At 42.8% G+C, this 20,816-nt stretch overlaps 1 protein-coding gene across 1 annotated transcript in view; it reads left to right on the plus strand.

Moving 5' to 3' along the window:
- The first annotated feature begins 4,877 nt into the window (after nt 1-4,877).
- Nucleotides 4,878-20,816, plus strand: part of Rab8b (RAB8B, member RAS oncogene family) — a 72,905-nt gene continuing 56,966 nt past the window's right edge. Inside the window, exon 1 of the mRNA XM_052187955.1 lies at nt 4,878-5,090. Within this exon, the coding sequence (XP_052043915.1) occupies nt 4,967-5,090 (124 nt within the window). The 5' untranslated portion in view covers nt 4,878-4,966. The remainder of the gene's footprint in view (nt 5,091-20,816) is intronic.

A 20,816-nucleotide genomic window follows, 5' to 3' on the forward strand; every position in this document is an offset into this window, starting at 1 on the left:
AGAATTATACCAGCAGAATATCACTAAACAAATGGAGTGGTTTTAGATGACACACAGGTGATAAATGAATTGGTATTTTTAAGGGCTTATCTTTCGGTGTGATCTTGACAGACTAGAAAAAGAATATATAATCAGACGATTTCTTAAACACAACAATGAGTAGTGTAATTACAGAACGAATAACAAATACAAAGTAGAGTATAAATAGAAAGATACTGATGAGGCTCAAAGGATGGAGGATTTTAGCCAATAAAAACTCCAGTTCTCCCTAAAATCTTTTTGTTTTAAGTTAGTTATCCTGGTTGGCATGACTGACTGATGTTTGTTTGTCTATTTATTCAACAACTTATCCAGGTTCTTCTTACTATGTGTAAAGTGTCAAGCAGGGTATCCTGTGGATACAATAAATTACCGAAGTTTCTTTCCTCAAAGAGTTCCAAGATTGAAGGGAGAAGACAAAGACGTATACAAATTATTCCATTACAGAGAGAGGACTTATGTCACAGCTGAGTCATCAGAACATCAGAGGACAGTGACTATGAAGGACATCTTTGTAGCCCACCGGGACAGCTGTGCTCAAGCAATGGCAGAGGGCCAGCATCCAAGAGTAGCTGTCTAGAAGCATCGACACAGAGGATGCCATCTCATGGCTCAGAAGCTACCTTCCCTTGAATATCCATGTTCCTTTAAGCACCTGGGTTATGGTAAAATACAACAAGGGGAGGAAAAATCCCCATAGTGGCCAATTTCTACGTGGCCAAGAAAACATTTCTCAAACTCAAGTGTCATGGATCAGCACATCAAACTCCTTGGGCCGGGGAGCTGGCTGAGTGGATAAAACACAAGGCGTTTGAGTGTGAAGGCTAGAGTCTGGATCTCCAGAACCCACAGAAAGCAGGACGCAGTATTAGCCGTGGACATCTGTCATCGCAGTGTGCACCTATGACCAAGTGGGGACATGAGGACCCCTAGAAGCTCATGTGTTAGCTCGTCTGGCATATGCAGTGGTGAACAACAAGAGAGCCTGCCACAAACAAATGGAAGACAAGGACTGATACCTGAGGTTGTCCTCTGATGTCCACATGCACACTGTGGCACGCAGTGCCCCCAACATGCACACAAATATGTGCATACACATACACAATGTACACACACATATACATTGCAAAACAAATTCTTGACTTAGGCTGAAGTTTTGCATAGAGGATACAGTGTCTTTCAAGAATGTCATAGTTTTGGTGGGGAGGCCTTGCTATCCAAAGAATAACTAGTACAGGAGATAATAATACTCTGGAATGTGTAAAACATGGCGATCTTGCTTACTATCACGAGCAAAGCCAGCCAGCCAGGAACAAGAGAATACAGAAAACAAACTCAAGCTCTTACCAAAATCATCCTCAAACACCAGACCACCTTTCAGTATTGTGATTATACCCTGATTCAGTCACCAGCAGGGGAAGAATAGAAGTCAGGAAGAGAGATTGTTCAGGTCATGAAATACACACAGGGCAAACTCCTGAGATGTCTGTGTTCAGTTTTCATCTACAACATTTACAATACTGAATGATTTAGCCAGCGTTTTCCCAATCAAGGTGAGTGGGTGGCACCAGCCCATGCTCTCTACAGTGATGGGTCTGAGCAAATGGAAAGAAGATGGATATGACAGTTTTCTTCTGATCATTGTGATGTGACATCCAATCGGAAAATGAATCTGATCCTGCTGCCCCCTCAATCTACAAATATATTCAGGATAAAACCTCTGAGGAAATGGCTTGAACCAGTGCTATCCATTTCTGATCACTATGAATTTTGTCTTTAATATACCAGTGTATAAAATCTGAGGATTAATAATGCATAATGAAAGGAAAATCTGATTTTGAAAAAAAGTCAATATAGCAAAATGCCTGAATAGTTCATCATTGGTATACAAATGTAGGATTAGAAAGTCCCAATATTATACATAGGTGGCAGTAGAAAAAAACTGAGGAACTGAAAATATGACAGAATTATTTTTTTTAAAAATTCCACTAATGAACAAAATTCCCCTAAGGAAATTTAGGGACTTTAAATTTCCTAACTTGTATTTCTCTTCTGAACTTAGTTATTTACTATATAAGTATGTCCCTTTTCACACACAAAAAATGCCAATAGTGGAAATAGTAGGACCAAAAGTTATTTCCTTTAAAAACTTTTTTAGGGCAGTGGTGACGCACGGCTTTAATCCCAGCACTTGGGAGGCAGAGGCAGGTGGATTTCTGAGTTCGAGGCCAGCCTGGTCTACAGAGTGAGTTCCAGGACAGCCAGGGCTACACAGAGAAACCCTGTCTCGGAAAACAACAACAACAACAACAACAACAACAAAACCTTTTTTATGTATGGCTGTTTTGGCTACATGTGTACCACATGTGGTACTTGTCTGTGTACCACCCCACATGTGTACAGTGCCCGGAGGGGCCAGAAGAAGGCATCATGTCTCCTGGGACTGGAGTTATGGGTGGATGTGAGCCATCACATGGTTGCTGGGAACCCACCCAAGGTCCTCTTAGAGCAGCCAGTGAAACTTAACGTTAACCACTGAGCTATCTCTCCAGCATTCCTCCCTCCAAAGTATTTCAAAAGATCCAAATCTTTAAAAAGAAGGGGGCCAATGAGGTGAATGAACATGTAAGTATGATGACCAGAATTTGATCTCCCAAATCTCTGTAAACATGAAAGGAAAGAACCCAACTATACAATATTTTCCTCTGATCTCTACACATATGCCATGATACAAACCTTACCCCATCACACACATACATACAGTAAAAATTAAAAATAATTTAAATTTTAAAAATAGAGAAGATAGGAAAACTCCAATGGACTTTGAAGACTTCTTTCCTTCTATTCCATGAATGAGGACCAAGGAATGGAACTGAGCCATGGACAATTGTTCAGACCCGGAGTGAAGCCCTATTCAGAGGCACACTTCAAAATTTGATATGGGCAAAGAAGCTTGATCTATGCCAGAAGGCAGGGATCCCTTCTCCCTCTAAGGAGGGGGCTCAGTCCCTCCTTAGAACCATGACTTTGAAGGCAGCTTTAACCTAAGGCACACTCTAGACATTAGATATTAAGTTAGGAAAAGCAGCTGCTGCCCTCTGGGTATTGTGTGATCAATAAGTATGAGCTAATGATGCCTTTTATCTTTTCTCTACATTGAAAGTGATGGTCAATATTAGGACCAACTAAATTTTCTGCTACAACAGGACTAGATATGCAACATCACCGATATTATACGTGAAGTCTCAGGCATTCAACATTACATCTTAGAGAGTTTGTTAATGTGTTCAATTAACTGTCCGGTTTTTTTTCCTTCTTCTTATTCTAATGATCAGCTCCATTGCTTCCTGTAATAACCTATGCTAGAAGGTATTTGTCTCTAAAGTAAGCTCTATCCTAGAGGTTCTCAGTTTAGTGACAGGCAGAGTCCCTTTAATCCTCTTAAAAATTGAGGAGTCTAAAGAACTTGTGTGTGTGTGTGTGTGTGTGTGTGTGTGTTGGGGCTGTTGATACTTAACATACTTTAAATTAAAAGGAAGCAGAAATGAGACAGAGACTTCTGACAAGATAAAGCTCCTGGTCCTCTTAGCCACTCCTTCCGCCTGATCTGGACAGTAAACCCTTCTCTCACAGGAGCTTGATCTGGCTGGGTTTCTGCCACTTGCAGATAAAAGAGCACTGGACAATAACGAATTAGTCTAGGGTAATAAATAATGAAGGCTTGAATTGAATATATCAAAGTGCTATTTCCTCCCCTCCTTTTGCCACCCATTAATTGAAAGCCTCCTGAGGAGTGATAAATTTAAACACAACTAACACCTACACTTCACAGCACCTTACGGAGTTTCAAAGTGCTTTCACACCCAGTATTTAATTTTCACTACAACTGTATGATCACACTCAGTACTTAATTTTCACTACAACCTATGATCACATTCAGTATTTAATTTTCACTACAACCATATGAAGTAGCTTGTTTTACATTCGTTTTACAGATGAGAAAACTGAGATGTGTCAAGCCTGTGAGACTTCACACAGCTGTGAAGTGGCTTAGCCAAGACTAAATCCAAATCTAAATCTCTACATCTCTATGGCCAAAGTTCCCATCTCTCCGGTGAGCTATTTTATAAGCTGTTCATAGCACAAGCCTTCCCACATTCTCCTTCTCCTTCTTCTTTTATTTTTTTTTAAAGATTCCATCCTCCTGCAGAGAGCGAGGCGCTGTCTATGAAGCAGAGCCTCTAAAATGATCATCACATTTATCTGTGGCCTGTAGTTCAGAAGGCACGAGTGGGAATGAAATTAGCTAGCTAATATCACTCCTTGAGCTCTATAATTGAAGGGCTGTTGGAGGGGGTCTAGGAAATGGGCAGGGACTGGAGAAGCTGAGTAATACTCTGCAGATAATCCACAGACTTCGTGAACCATTGCATCTCCAAAGAAAACTTGCCTGCTCCAGGTTAAGACTAGTAAAATGAGCGAACTGCGGGACTTAGATTCCGACGTCTTGGATTTGAAAGATGCCCACAAACAAAGAAACAACAAAGTCAAGTTCCCTTGGCAAGAGGAGTTGGAAACGAAGCGTCTTTTCCCTGTAAGGGTGGAAACTCCTAACGAACCATTCCACATCACTCAGATTTGTTATCCAGGGGGATTGTTCCCACAGTTCGGGCCAGGCACGCTGCAGCTCTCCCAGAGTACTACAAATCCCATAAACCTGCGCGGCGCGAAGGGTGATGACAAGGCGTGGGCAGATTGGCTGGGGCGGGGAGGAGCGAGCCTGTCGCCTCCAAGGGGCGGGGCGAGAGGCGGGGCGGGGCGCGGCGCGGGTGGCTTGGCGGACACGCCCCCTCGCCAGAGGCCCCCCTCCGCGCCGCTTTCCACCGCCTTCTTGCTCTCGGCGGTCAGAGAGGGCCGGAGCGAGAAGATGGCGAAGACGTACGATTATCTGTTCAAGCTGCTGCTCATCGGCGACTCCGGCGTTGGCAAGACCTGCCTCCTGTTCCGCTTCTCAGAGGACGCCTTCAACACCACCTTTATCTCAACCATCGGTGAGGGAGCGGCCGCGGCCCGGGACGGGAGCTTAGACGCGGGGGGCGGGTGCCTGGGGGCCTGGGAGAGGGCACGCGGGGGCTTGGTGCCCCGAGAAGAGGACCCCGAGGGGCCGCCGAGAGGGCAGTGCGAGCTGGTTAGGCTGAGAGGGACGGGTGGGGACGCGGAACTGCGGACGGACGAAAGGGAACTGGAGCGATCGGAAACCAGGGGTGTTGGGGACACGAGGGGGCTCCGGGGCGGCGGCGGAGGCGTCCCAGAGGGACGGAGTCGGGGGAACACAGGAAATAGTACGGAAAGAAAGAAGGAGGGGAGAGTGGATACGAATATGGATTAGACAGGAAAGAGGAAGGAAATGTGAAGAGGGAAATGAAGGGTTGAGGACTTAAAGAGGGGCTTCAAATGAAGTAAAGGGGCAGAGGACACCGGGGACAAGAAAAGTGAGACTAGTAGGCGGTCAACAGGGAATTGAGGGGGAATGAATGAATGAATGATCAGGAGGCAAGAGATGAAACGATATTGGCTATAAAGGTGTTAACAGAGATGCCAAGAAAAAATGCAGAAGATTGTAGGGGGGAAAAGGGCTCAGGAGAACCCGAGGGCGACGTGGGGCTACTTGGTGCACAAAGTGAAGGAGGGCTGAGTGTTAACTAGAAAGGAGAAGGGGAAGCAGCGGATGTAGTGCAGGGGTTGAGAGATCAGAGAGGAAATGGAAAACGCGGGGCTCAGGACTTTCCCCTAGCAACTGGGAACGCTGGTTTCCATTTTCTCTAGACATCTTTGAATCGAGAATTTAAAAAGTGACTAATGATGGAGTAATGTCTATGGGGTGTTAAGACCTTTTGATTGTTAATAGGAATTAAAGGGGCTGGGGATTTGGGGGGATGATGTGGTTAGAAGAAATTTCTTTTCACCACTTTACTCCGTGTCTTGGGAAGCAGCAGTAAGTTTCTCAACTTTCTAAATTCTTGAACTTGAGTAGTTCGTAACGTCCAAGCCAAGTGATTGACTGTAAATTCTGCCTGCCTCCTTGTGTAGTTTCCTTTGATTCTAATTACTTTGTAGGTGAATTATAACCTACCATATATTTCCCAATTACTTCTAAGTGACTCAAGAAAAAATTTTTCCACTCTTCACTGGGAGCTGTCCTTATATCTTCAGTAAAAGAATTGTGTGCAGGTAAATGGGGTCTTTAAGTTGTAAACTGAAGAGCTCGTCAAAACTGATTTTTAAATCTTCAGTAGAATGACCTTAACATTATTTCCTTTGTTAAATAGCTGCAGTCAATTAAGTGCCTGGCTCATCAGCTTTTTTTGGCTGTCTGGGTAATCTTTCTGGCCTCTAATATTAGCTTATTTAAAGCGTTTTTCAAATGACTTTCCTGGTGATACACAAATAATAAAGAACTAGTGTGTTGGCAATAAGTATGCTTAAGGGGCTGGAAAATTGCCTTGGTGGTTAAGAGTATTTGCCGCTCTTACAGAGGACCCAGGTTTGGTGCATAGCACTCACTTAGTACCTCATACGGCCTGTAATTCTAATGGAATCCAACACCCTCTTCTGGCCTTCGTGGGGACTAGACATTCACATGATACACATACATTTGTGCAGGAAAAAAAAAGCCACTTAAATACTTGAATTAAAAACAAAACAAAATCGATGTTTAAATATTTGCGACATTTTAAAATAGGTGACATTTTAAAAGTAGATATAGAACACTTCCCAGTGTAAGTATTGGTAAAGGCTCTCCATGGTTTCTTCTGATTTTGCTCCTACAGACTGAATGGAAATCTGGGTGTTGCGATGTCTGGGCTGAAGGAAGTTTGAATTGCAAGTTCTTGGCAGTTAGTCTTGAGTGGGACTTTTCTGAGGAAGCAGATTTTAAATGTCATCTCCCATCTCGCAAGTGTATTTGTAAGAGGCTTGGTGAAGGCTGGTACAGCTACTGAAGGACCTTCATTTTTGGTATCAATTTCCAAACCCCAAATAACTCTTTTTCAGTGTTGAATGCATACTGCAATACAGATTGTAAAGGACAATTTCTAAGAAGAGTGGGGGACATTGTCTGTTCCGTGTGCAAACTTCTCAGAACTTTCCTCCTACCTTGAAACTGAGAAAGTCTGGGACAAGAGAGATGGCTCAGCGGCTAAAAGTACCTGCTGTTCTTCTAGAGGACCCAAGTTTAGTTCCCAGCACCCATAGCAGGAGGCTCCTAAATACCCTCAGGCCTGTAACTCCAGCTATAGGGCTCCCTACTCCTCTCTGGCCTCTCTTCAGTTGCATTCAAACACACACATCTCCCACACAGGTGCACACACAGACACATAAATGTGTTTAAAAAGGAGGAAAAATGAAAAGAAAATGAATAAATCAAACTGATACAGCATGCTAAATTCCTTGGATTCCTTTGCAGTAGATATACTAGTTACTTACTCCAACCCCCCATTTTTGTCCCACATTTCTTATAAGGACCTTTTAACACTATCTTTTAAAAATTGCTTTTCTTGGCTAGGGGTTTAACTGAATTATATAGTACACGCTTAGATGGACGAGATCTTGGACTTAACCCCTCCATATCTGTCTGTGTGTACATGTGTGTATAGTGTATTACATTTCACACTTTAAACGTTACGTTTGAAAACCGGTATCCTTCGACAGCTCAGATTAGGAGGTATATATTACATGGTGAGTCTCATGGGAACTCTTGCTCTTTGTACCTTCGGTGCGGTGAGTGTGGTAAAAATAGTGTCAAGCTGAGTCTTCAGTTGATAGGAGGAGGGAAACTCCCATACCTTTTACTTAGCCCCAGAACTCCAACAGGAAGTGGCAGCAGACAGCCAGAGAACTTATATACGTGAAAGCAAAATGCTTTGCAGTTGTAATCATGCTTGAACCAGAAGGTAAAGTTCACACCACTCTCGAGACAAGTCCCACAGACTCCTGACTGACCACAAGCATAGACTTGAGGTCTTCACATTTCTAGCAGCAATGTCACTCCCACCAAGCCCCACACCACACCTCCAATATGAAGTTGTTTCGGTGACAGTTGGTGACCCTTCTTTTCCTATCATAATTTAAGTGTCCATTTGTGTAGAGTCTTGGGCTTTACTGACTGGGCTTGACAAGGTCTTCTTATAGCCCTGCTGACAGACTTGATAAGCACCACACCCCGGAAAGATCCCTTCTGAGGACCTGTGTTTGTACGTATTTGGCAGATACATCCCATGTCTGCTTTTTACAATGAGAATATGCTTTTGTTTTAATTGTGCATTGCTAGTATTAACTGTTTAAAAACAGGTCTCTCATCTTTAGACTGTGTATGGGGGTTCCAACCTCATCAAAGAGGAGACATTCATTTTGAGTCTAGGTTCAGTTGTCTCAGAAACTCTTTTCATTTCTCTAAGGTTTGCCACTTGGAGTCCTTTTTGTTCTTTGGCATGATGAAAAGTAGATTTTCTTTCACGTGGCTTTCTGGAAATCTTTTAGTCTTATTAGTCAGATAATACTTGTAAACCATGGAGTAAAGTTGAGTTAGTCACTTGAAATTGCAGGACTAATGCCTCAGGCCAACTAACTAGCCTTTTAGGTTCAAATGTTGGAAAAATTAAAAAAAAAAAAAAACAAATAAAACTTTAGATTGGCTCCAGCCCCTTCCCTTACACAATCATAATTAACATTTAGGTGAATACTTTTAAATATAACATTAAGCTAGAAATGGTGAAACTATTTCACTATATATTATGTTTCCTGAAGGTTGTGGGTGCATTTTAATATCAAAATGAGGGCACCCTGACAGCTTGAAAAGGCCTTGTGTTGAACAAGATGCTGGTAGAACTGAGAAGACCCAACTCTGCCCTGCAATGGGACCTTCCCATTCTCTCCCTTCCCTGTCTCTCCTCTGCCCTGCCCCCTTCTTCCTGTTAGGTATTTCCTGAGTGGTTTCATTATTTAGTACAGTCATTGTTTGACGTGGAGAGTTGTAGAAATTATCCACTTTATACCCTGTCTCAGCTTTACAAATGCGAATTGCTCCTCTCCAGCAGAGAGAGCCTCTGCTGAAGCCCTAAAGCCAGCTCTGTCTGTTCATCACTGGGACGAGTGCGATCCCCTCTGTAAATCCACATTTTCTGGGGAGTCATTGGGCTTGCACATGTATCTGCCAAGGTGGGAAGTTGAGGTGTTTTCCACCTTGGTTAGCATTAAGGGAGATGATCCAAGAGAGACTCGGCATACAGCCTTTGCTCTTTCTTCCAGGCCTGGAGTTTCAGGTCAAGAGATCATAGTGCACCTTGCTATTAACATTCCTTCCACGTGTGAAATAACTCATCAAATCATTTCGTGGCCTCACACTGGTAATTGTTGATGCAAAATGCCAGCAGAGCACTCTTAGGCCTTGTGCCCATACCACTGCACTCTCCTGGGCCTTTGAGTCAGTTTATCCAGGGTCACCCATGGGCCAGGCTAGGCCTGCAGCCAGTTTTGTGTTAAGAATGTTTTCTTGTAGCGGTGGTGGCTCACGCCTGTAATCCCAGCACTCTGGGAGGCAGAGGCAGGCGGATTTCTGAGTTCAAGGCCAGCCTGGTCTACAGAGTGAGTTCCAGCACAGCCAGGGCTATACAGAGAAACCCTGTCTTGAAAAAACCAAATCCAAAAAGCCAAAAAAAAAAAAAGAAAGAAAGAAAGAAAGAAAGAAAAAGACTGTTTTCTTGTTTTGTTTTGTTTTGTTTTTTTAACATTTTAAAATAAGTTCTTAAAAATAAGAACCATGAGGAATATGCAGCGAAGACCCTCTGTGACTCACGGTGCTCAAAAGCATTTCCTAACTGGTCCTCTGTAGAGCAAGTTTCTTGACCCTTGCTTAAAATGTAAAGCTGGTTTTGGTTGGTCTCATTTCAAAACTTTTATCAAGACTTACTAGCTAAATAACCAACAGTCATTTTTACATTTTTATCCAAAATGATGTCAACATCTGGCTGAGCATAAGCCAGATACATAGAGGAATCTGATTTTCATTTTCATAGTTGTTTTCCTTGGTTTCAACTTCTCAAACTAAAATACCAATGAGCATGCAAGTTCAAATGGAACATTTTGTGCATAAAGCCTGTTTTAATGTCATCATGTTCTTCCAGGGCTCCGGGTAGACTTTGCGTTTCAGTGCTGGTGCTGATAGCAGTGTTAGGCAGGAGTAGCCTTCGAGGTAGATGATAAAGGATTACCCACAACTCCCTGATGGGTGTTCCAGTCCATGAAAAAAAGGCCTTTGTAGAAAGGCAGGCATGGGCAAAATGAATTTGGGAACCAATATGAATCTGTCTTAAGTGTTCTTTAATAAAAAGAGCTTCAGCTTCGGCCACCCTTTGACAGGCAGCAAGTTGGGGGGGTGCGGTTTACTTGGCAACAACAGCAACATTGTATCAATTGAAAAAAACGCTCCAGGGGAATCAGCTTGGATATTGTTTTAGAGGAAAATAAGTTTAGTCTTCAAAAACCAAGAAAAGTGAAACAGTTGACTTTGTCACTGACTCTTAGATCTGAATCTGAAAGGAAGGATGGAACAGAAGGAGTCTAATAGGAGCTGCAAGCTTGGGCTGAGCTGCCTCGGGTGGTCGGTTCTGCCTGCCAGCCTAGAGCTCTGTGCTACAGAGCAGCACATCTCTGTTGTATGTAACTGGCTCCTAGGATAACTGAGGGTAACTCATAGCAACGTGAAAAGAGGATTCCAGATGAGGGACTAGGAAGTGAGGCCGACTGTGGAGTATGAGATGTGTGTAACTGTGGAAAGATGAATCGAAAATGCAGATTATCAACTGCTTCTGCCTGGGTCAGAGTGCAAGCTCAGATGGGTCAGGTAGGCCTCAAATAAGGGCCCTGAATGGGAGGTGGAAGGGGGGGGGGGCGTGGACCTCGGCCTGCTGGGCTGAGAGAATACTTTGGCTCCGTTGCGTTGTGCTGGAAGAATCTTGCCCTCAAGATAGGCTAAACTTTTCTTAGAAAAACACAAACGTAAGGTCAATTAAAAGATAACTAAACAGTTATGGTGCATGTAAAATAGACTTATCTATAGCTAGATGAGGTTTATAGCTAGATGAGGTTACTTACAAACCAGGCATGGCAGTCAAGGATGTGTGGTGGTTACAGTATTTGAAAATGGATCCTTCATCAAGACTCTGTTTTCATGAATAAACCCTTGGCCATTTTCAACTCTTAGGTATGTGAAACAGTGGTTCAGCTGTGGTGTTGGGGAGATGACATGATGAATTAAGGGGTGTGGCAGGTCCAGAGTCAGGCCTGAGTTTGTATCCTCTTCCCAGATTTGTGGTCTTGGGTGAGTAGGTTGTTCCAGGGCTTTTAGTTGATTCAACTCTGATGGAGTGTGATCATCTGCGTGTGTTTTTCAGGGCCGGGGAGTTTCCCAAGGCAAAAATCAAGTCAGAGACACTTAGTAACTCTCCAAAGCCTACTTTAGGGGGTGGTGTGGAGGATAAACGGGTAGATAGATGAATTATGAAGTAGTTCTGGGCTGTGAAGAAAGTGTTGTGTGAATTTGTTGTTCTTTAGTGGCATTAGACATGACTGGATTATATCTGAATTAAGATAAAATGTTTAATTTGACTGGTTAATATAGAAATGCTGTCTCCTCTTATATGAAATGCTGTTTACCTTCCTGTAATCAGTTTCAGAATCTGAAAGAGAGTTCACTTGTCTCTTGCTGTGCATAACAAGCCATTTTAACACCCTGCTTCCAACCCCCACTTTCATAAATACCAAACAGAAAATGAGTGAAATCACTGGGTTTGCATTAGAAGAGCATTTCAGCTTTGTCTCTGCCCATTAGCTTCAAACAATGCAACAGATGCCTGTTAACAGTTTCATGCCCATTTTTAATTAGCAGATGGAGCTGTGTTTGTGTCTGTGTTCTGCACAGCACTTGTTTGAGTCACAGGGTAGTGAGTATATTAGGAATGGGCTGGGCTTTGGTCTGAATACAACCAAATCCTATTTTGAAACATTTATTATATATATGGTTATTCTATTTTGATTTCATAGCACTGGGATAGCTTATATCTAAGGAAAACTAATATGTGCAGTTATGTTTTCTGTCATTACGAATGGGAAGCAATTACTACTTTATGGTTTCAGTGAAATTGCCATTTTGTGGCATTTCTTGCACTGAAATTACCATGAGGTAAATTTCTTTAAGGACTCAGTTCAGTCCTTCGCCATAGCATCTTGGGGGATGCTTAGCTGAGGCTGAAGTGACTTCAGAATGGAGTGAGGACGATTGCATGCTGTGGGGCGGGGTGCAGGCACTTGATTTGGTGTGGCCTGCTGGAGTGCTGCATTTTGTGGTGATCTGAAGCCCAGTCCGAGCTCAGCAAGATGGAGGATGCTGATGGATTCCTAACATCTGTCATGGGGAAGCAGGGGTGGCACCTTCCTACACATATGCTATTTTCTAACATGAGCAGGTAGCTGTTGGTTGTGCAACATGCTATGACTAAACATTAGACATTAGTATTGACAAACATTAGAGAATGATTATTAGATTTATTGTATGTAATGATGTATTCCTTTTCTTTAAAAAACGGTTTGTTTTTCTTTTGTGTGTCTATTTGAGCTTATACACATGTGAATGCAGGCTCTTATAGAGGGTATCACATCTTTGGAATTGGGGGCACAAGTGGTTGGTACGTGCTCTAAACCTCCGGGTCATCTCTGCAGTGCCCCCCTTTTAAAATTCATTTCTTATACATTACATCCTGACTGCAGTTTCCTTTCCCCTCCTTCCACTCCTCCCAGTTCACTCTCCAGATCTCCAGTGGATCTCCAGAGTCCTCAGATCCACTCCACCTCTGTTTCCCTTCAGAAAAGAGCAGGCCTCCCAGGGACATCAACTGAATATAGGCCTTGACAAGTTACAGTAAGACTAGGCACGACCCTCAGTATCAAGGCTGAACCCACTAGGAGGAAAAGGGTCCCAATAGCACCAGCACTCCTGCTCTTAGGAGGTCCACAGGAATACCAGCCTGCACAACCATAACATATACATATATATATGTTGTATATATACAACCATAACATATACATATGTGTATATATATGTATATATATAGCTCAGACCCATACAATCATCTGTCACTGTCATTTCAGTCTTTGTGAGGGCCTGTTTAGTTGATTCTGTGGACTGTGTTCTCATGGTGTCCTCCACCCCTTTGGCTCCTACAATCCCGCCTCCCCTTCAGGATTCTCTGAGCTCGGTCTAATGCATGGCTGTGCTCTCTGCATCCGCTCTCATCAGTTGCTGGAGGAAGCCTCTCTGATGACGATTGGGCAGGCACGGCTCTATGATTACAGCAGAATAGCATTTGGAATCATTTCATTGCCTTTTTTTTCTTTTTGCCAGTCATGTTTGGTTCTATCCTAGGTCTCTGGGTTATACAGTCTCTGGTTCCTGGCTATCTAAGCAGTGTCAGCCATGTCTCTTTCGTGGCATGGGCCTCAAGTTGGACTAGTTATTCGTTGGCCACTCCCACAAGTTCTGCACCTCCATTCCGACAGCACATCTTGCCTGTAGGACAAATTGAAGGTTGAAGATTTTGTGGCTGGGTTGATGTCTCACCAACTGCAGTCCCACCACCAGAAGCCTTGCCTGGTTACAGAGGATGGCCGCGTCGGGCTCCATATCTCCCATTACTAGGAGTCTTCCCTGGGGTCACCCCCAGAGACTCCAGGGAGTTTCCACTGCACTGAGTTTCCACATTGTCCCCCCAAATGCCTCCCAATTCCAGTTGTCTCTCCCAGGACTTTTCCTCCACCCATCCTTCCACCCCACCACCCCACCTGATCCCTTTTGATTTCTCCTGATCCTTCTTCTATGGTCACTTTTTAAATTAGGTTTTTTTGTTTTGTTTTGTTTTGTTTTTTGTTTTTTTGTTTTTTTATTTCGAATTGAACGAGTAAGAACCCGAAAGGAATTGGCTTCTTTGAGAAAGAAACTAATATGTTTTTGATGCTCAGGTGCTCAGGGCTTCCTTTAGGAAGCCGCATGAAATGTTAGAAGTGTTTCCCAACGTCTCTGTTGCCGCTTTTTTGCTGCCAGCCTTACCTGTAGGGGCGAGCACAGCTAATTAGGCACTTTGGTATTTACCTGTTGTTGAACCCTTGGGTATTTCCCAGGGAGCTCTTATTCTCCTCAGGCCAGAATTTTATTTCTTGGTTCTTAGAGTAAAGGCTAAAGCTCTGCACGGCATCATGTTCGTCAGATTTCGGTGCTTAGTTCCGAGCAGACCACGGGGGCATTTGGCAGCTGTGGCAGCATGGCATGACTGCAGAGGCAGAGCTATCATGGAGTCCCACCTCACCATGATAAACCAAGCACAGCAAGGTGAGGTAGTGTGCAGACTTCCAAAGCTTTTGGCTGCCAGAGTTTGGACTGGCAGGGCTTCTCACATCATATTTAATTTTGTTGTTTTGTGGAAGAACTAGGAAGTAATTATTTTAATAAATCATAGATAATTTTCCTGATGTATAAAGTAGAAGGACAGTCTTAGAGATTGATCAAATTCTGTTTTGAAACATAGGATGAACTAATTTAAACCTGAATTATAAGTTTACTTTTTAGGACTCATTATCTCCTTAAGCACATACAGATTCCTGAAGTCCATTAGAAAGGTGAAAAGCTTGCATTGTGAGATACCAGTGGCCAGAAGTTCCCTGTTTTTTGTTCATAAATCTGGATGGGGTGGGTTGCTGTGTATGGTTTTCAACAAGGAGGTCTTTACCTTTTTCTCTTCTTAAAAACTCTGATAAAATCTTTGATACAGCTTAGAAAACAACTGTTTATTGAGAGTTCTCTATTCCATTTTTAAAATGCCTTAGCTCACTTTCTCATTTCACTGACCACTGCTAGCACCTCGCTCCTGCTGGGCTTGTTGAGAAGGCTTGGTCTGGTGGAGGAAAAGACTGAAGATCATATTCTGCCCCTTTCTACTGCTTTCTCCGGATCCTTCTTTAGTGTCATGCTTCATGTTGGCAGCTAAAGTAAACCATTGAATGGGGAGTTAGAAATTCCTACCCAACAGTCTGAGAATTAATAGTGACTTTTGCTTGCTATTACTCTTTTGTATTGTTTAGAGATGAATGGTAAAATTAATGTTCGTCTTGGTCCCAGCAGCAGTGAACAACCAGCACGTGATGAGGCTGTTGCCTACAGAGGATCTGAGTGGGTGTATTTCCTATTTTGTTTACTTTCTTTGTTTTAAAAATTTCTAGTCCCACAGTATAAAACTTTTATGGAAAAAATTGAAATTGCGAATTTCCTGTGTATAAAATTTCACTGTAAATTAAAATATAAAACTTGTGTGTATATTACAAAGATATAATATATGTCTGTCAAAGATGTTTCTGTGTCTTGGTCCCTCAGCCTTCAGCCTTGGTAAACACCATTATATTATGAGTTTAGTTGTGCTCTCCTTTAATTTACCATGTTTTTTTGTTTAAATGGTCTCTTAGTTACCGTAACTATAGCCTATAGTATTGTGCAACACAATGGCTTCTGCTTCTTTCCAGTTAGACATTTCCTAAAGGGTAAAGTGGGAGGGGGCAGTCCACCATACTAACGATCCAATTTCACTATGAAATATAGGGTGGAGTTCTTAAAGAGTGAATTTGCTTGTTTATGTGCACCTGTGTGAGTTTTATATGTATCACATGTGTGCGGGTGCCTGAGGAAGTCAGATCCCCTGGAACCAGAATTGTGAGCAGTTGTGTTCTGCCTGACGTGGGTGCTGGGAATTGAAACTAGGTCCTCTGCAAGAGCAGGGCACGCTCTTAACCACATTGCCATCTCTTTCATCCCCTCCCTCAACTGCTTAAAAACTGAGTTCTTAGTTTAGTTCTTATGTTTATCTGAAAAAGACATTACACAGTACTCATCTCCTTAAGCACACTCACGTAAACTCCATTAGGAAGGAGTGATGACTGGCTGTTCAGTTATTTGTTGATTGCTTATAAATTCAGTCCTCCATCCGTTATTGCACAAGCTCCTCTCAAGGACCTTATGCTGGTCGCTTCCTCCGCAGCAAAAAAGGGCTTCCTTGTCTTCAGAGTCCCCTGCAGCCCCATTTTGTCAGCCTATTCAATCAGTGTCAGTGAGGAAAAATGGATTTTTCTTATCATTCTCAGCTAATGACTATGCCTTCTTCTCACCAGTGGGCAGTAGTGCTTGATTGACAGGAAGGCAGAAGAAGCAGTAGCCTTAGGCAGTTTAGGCGAGGCTGCTGTGAGTCCAGCCCTGAGCACTGGCTTTCCTTTTTTTCCCTCATTTGCCTTCAAAGCTCTTGCTTCAAAAAGATACTAATAGTTTAGCATGCGATCTGGATGTGGTTAACATTTGTGAAAGGAAAGGAAGGTTTTAAACTCAAAAGATCTGGACTCCAAGGACATGTTGACTTTCTATTTACTTTGGGTTTTAAAAAGTAGCAGCTGGAATTGGATAAGAGTTGAGCTAGGTCTTATTGCTTCTGAAGTTGCACAGGGAATCCAGTAGTTAGTCAACTACTTAGGTCAAGCACAGCATTTTCTCTAAATGTGTTCCGTCAACCACATTTGTGTGGGTGCTTGTACGTGTGTGTGTGGGTGTGTGTGTGTGTGAGTGTACACACACACACACCCACACACACCCCCACACACACGTGCACACACACACACACATTTAGAGGCCAGCGATCAGTCTCAGTTCATTAGTTGCTATTAACCTTGATTTTGAGACAGGGATCCTCCTGTCTGCCTCAGCCTGCCCAGTTCTGGGACTATAATAAGCACATACCACCATGTCCAGGTTTTATGTGGACTCTGGAGGCCAAACTTGGGCAGGTGCGTGCACGGCAGGCACTTTTTCACTGGAGGAACTCTGGTCCCTGAGCCTATGGTAGAGGATGTGACCCAAGGTAAAGTTGGAGGGTATTGGAGGGCAGATTGAGAGACACTTTTAAGGCTTGTTACTCTGGGCCTTAGCCTGAGGGCAGCAGGGAGTTATGGAAGGATGTGGGGCAGCCGGGGTGGGGGAGCCACTCAGGGTTAGCAGTTCCAGTTGCCTTTTCCTCCACCTGGATGGATGGTTACTGTTGCCCAAGTGTTTCTGCGTCTGTCCCTGTACAAAAGCCTCTGCATTACCACAGAAGATTTGAAGAGATGAGGATTGCCATGTCCTAGGTGAGGAATGTAATGCACTTGGAGGAGAATGGTCTCTATTGGTCTTGTAAATAGATGATGGGCCGAAACCTGAGGCTCACACTTGAGTTCTGGGCCTTTTGTCCATAGCAACTTAAATCTTTCAGAGTGGCTGCTGGAATTTTCTATGGATTTCAGTATATTGAGCATTTAGGCTTAGATACTGTCCCTTTCAGTGATCTGGAATAAATGTGTAAATGAACGTACAAACCCTTAAGGAGTGTGCTGACGGGGAAAGAAGAACCCTCGTTTAACAGGCCCTGGCAGCAGCTGATGTGGATGTGCATATGGTGCCTGTTGGCTTGGGTCAGAGGACTTGGGGTTTTGAGTTCTTTGGCCACCAATCTAGTCCCTTAGGAAGCAACCAACTATGTGCATGGCAGAGCAGGGGCAGGAGGGGCCAGGAGGGCCCAGGAGGGGGCAGGAGGGAGCAGCGCTTAATTCTGAACCCTGGTGCAAAGGGAACTAATTATATCAGAAATTTGCCTTGTCTCTCCACATGGTGCCATTGGTTTGTTTTATTTATGTGTGCTTGGCCTTATATAGACTATAATTTGCTAGGAACAACTACCTTAATTGTAAGCTTCCTTCCTTCCTCAAGTTAGGTTTAATCTTCCTGTAACCTGCCCTTTTTTAGAGAGTGAAATTCTACCTAACTCTGGCTTTGTTTAGAAAACCCTGTTTAGCAAAGTTTTCCTCAGTGGTATTGTGGAGTAGACCTACACCTGATTTGTTTGCTGAGTCTGAATCTCCAGCATGCCACTGTGAGCCGGAACAAAGGAAAGTCTGAGCAGCTAAACTTGATGTGACAAGTCCACTTACTTTATCGCATGAACTTGTACCTGGGCGCTCAGCCACCACAGGCTCAATTTATGCAGTGCGTGTCTGTGTATATCGGCTCCTTCCAGGCTAGAATCAGAGCTGAAGGCCTTCTACAGGCAGGCTGCCGATGTGTGCTGACGATGTGTCTGAGATGTGTCTGAGATGTGTCCGAGATATGTCCGACGTCCGAGAGAGCACAGCAGCAGTGTGGTACTATGGTGGGGGATACTCATCACATAGTCAGGAGTGAGCCTTCTGGGTGTTTGTTTCTTCATGGGCTGAAGGGGATCTTATCTAGAAAGGTTGAAGGTCTCTTTCAGAGTTCTGATCTAAGTTATAATCGGTGTACAAAGTGGGAGAGTAGACAGAAAAACCTAAACAGTTTAAGTAAAAGAACTAGGGCTTTTGACCTGGAAACCTCCACATTCAACTCCTGATTTTAATACTTCCTGTTTGAGATCCTATGGTAAATTATTTTAACATTTTTTTAATTGATAATGGATACAGTTAACTCCTCATTAGGACTTTTGAGAAAAAGATGCATTATTATCTGTGGCATAGCTTTGAAACTACACACACACACACACACACACACACACACACAGCATTGTATTAAGAACTAACTGTATAGCTAGCTGCCAGGCAGTGGTGGCACACACCTTTAATCCCAGCACTTGGAGACAGGTCGATTTCTGAGTTCCAGGCCAGCCTGGTCTACAAAAGTGAGTTCCAGGACAGCCAAGGCTACACAGAGAAACCCTGTCTCAAAAAAAAAATGAAACAAAACAAAACAAAAAAAAAGCCCCCAAGAACTGTATAAATCAGGTTAGTTCCAGTTCACCATGGATAAGCCTCGGCAGCTAAATGAACCCCGGAAATCTTTGGGGACTTAACTGGCTAGCATTTGCTTTTTATAAGAACTAACATTTATAGACTGCTTACTGTATATCAAGTGCTGTTTTAGACATTAACATTTTTCATGGACTGATTTATTGAGTCATTACAGTATCTTCTTTTTGTTCTGTTATCATTCCCACTTTCTAAATGAGATAATCAAGGCACATTAGTTGAGGCACAGTTGAGTTTTTCTTTTTGACATGTCTTTCTGTCAAACATTTTTTTTTTTAATTGGCTGTCCTTAAAGGAGACAGCATGGCATAAAATAAGCTGGAGGACTGCTTTTTCTTTCCTTCTGTGTGTGCTCCCCAAGTTCTTCAGCCTGCTCAGTCTCTGCTCCCTCTTCTTAGTAGAGGCCCCATCATGATGTAATCTAGTAAAGCATTTAACATGGCCTGGCACACAGTAGGGCAGTGAATGCTGAGGTCTTTTTGATTTACCAAGGAACTTGCAAGGCCCTTATTAGGATGGGTTCTATAAAATATAGGCAGGAATTGTGTGGGCTTATTGTAATTAGGCGTGTGTCAGTGCTCTAGAAAATTAGTCTAGAAACTTTAGGACTGTGTATACTTTTTGGGAGGCTATTATTAGATTGTCTAGGTGCATCTCTAGAATGAAGGAGATTGTTCCCAACCTCACCTGACATAAGGAGACACCCAGGAACAGCCCTTGATCTCTGTCCATGGCAGTGTAAGCACTGATTTCTTGGTCTTCCAGCTACTGTACACTCTCAGGGGAATGTGAATTTGGCTGAAAACACAAACAAAAACAATCATATTGACTGGCTTGTCTAGAAGGGACAAATATTTCAGTTTAAATATTTTAGCTCTATATTCTCTATTAGGGCTCCGGATTTTAAGTGCAGTGAGTTTTGGATTGAAGTCTCCTGCATTTTAATGAATTTGTTTGCATACATGAATTTGAATAATACATTAAAACTTGAAATAGTGTAGCTGATTTTAATGGAGTAAATTACTCAACTTGAAAGCTAGTTAATAGGTTTTTCTTTATTAAATAATCAAGGTGATGATACTTTAGTCTTAGAAAGTTGCTAATTATGCTTTTATAGCATCAATACATGCTATTAATTTCTTTGTAATCATTAGGCTGTCTTATTAGGAGAATTAAGGCAGTGGATGTGTCAGTGGATGTGTGTTGCCTCTGAATGTTCCCCTCAGGGTATTTAGTAGACCATGGTTATAGGCATAGGACTGGCAGAAAGCCCTAACTGTGCTCATTCTTATAGAAACTTGTTTTGGACCAGGAAGCTAAGGTGAGAACTTAAAAGAGTTTTTAAACATTAAAGATAGATAGCTAGGAGGGAGGTTCTGGGAGGAGTTGGGATATGTTAAAGATACATTATATGGAATTCTCAAAGAATTAATAAAGATGTTGTTGTTGTTTTTAAAGATAGATAGCTTGGAATGGTGCACTCACCTTTAATCCCAGTGGCCTATAATCCTAGTAGTCGGGAGGCTGAGGCAAGAGGACCTTAAGTTGGAGGCCAACTTGAGTTATATAGTGAGTTCCAGGCCAGCCTGGGCTGGATGATGATGAGAGGATGGACTGATGAATGGATGGATGGATGGATGGATGGATGGATGGATGGATGATGGATCACAATGGGTGGTAGGGATGGGTCTCTGGGGCTTAAGGGGAGTATAAGAGGATAAGTTTTATTCTGACTATAGTTGAAAGGGTTATGTTCATATTTATAATATTTGTAATACATTTGATTTATAATTTTAAAGACTGTTGATTAAAGAGTTCATTTT

This window comes from Apodemus sylvaticus, chromosome 7 (assembly GCF_947179515.1).
Source record: "Apodemus sylvaticus chromosome 7, mApoSyl1.1, whole genome shotgun sequence".
In the NCBI taxonomy this organism is placed as follows: Eukaryota; Metazoa; Chordata; class Mammalia; order Rodentia; family Muridae; genus Apodemus; species Apodemus sylvaticus.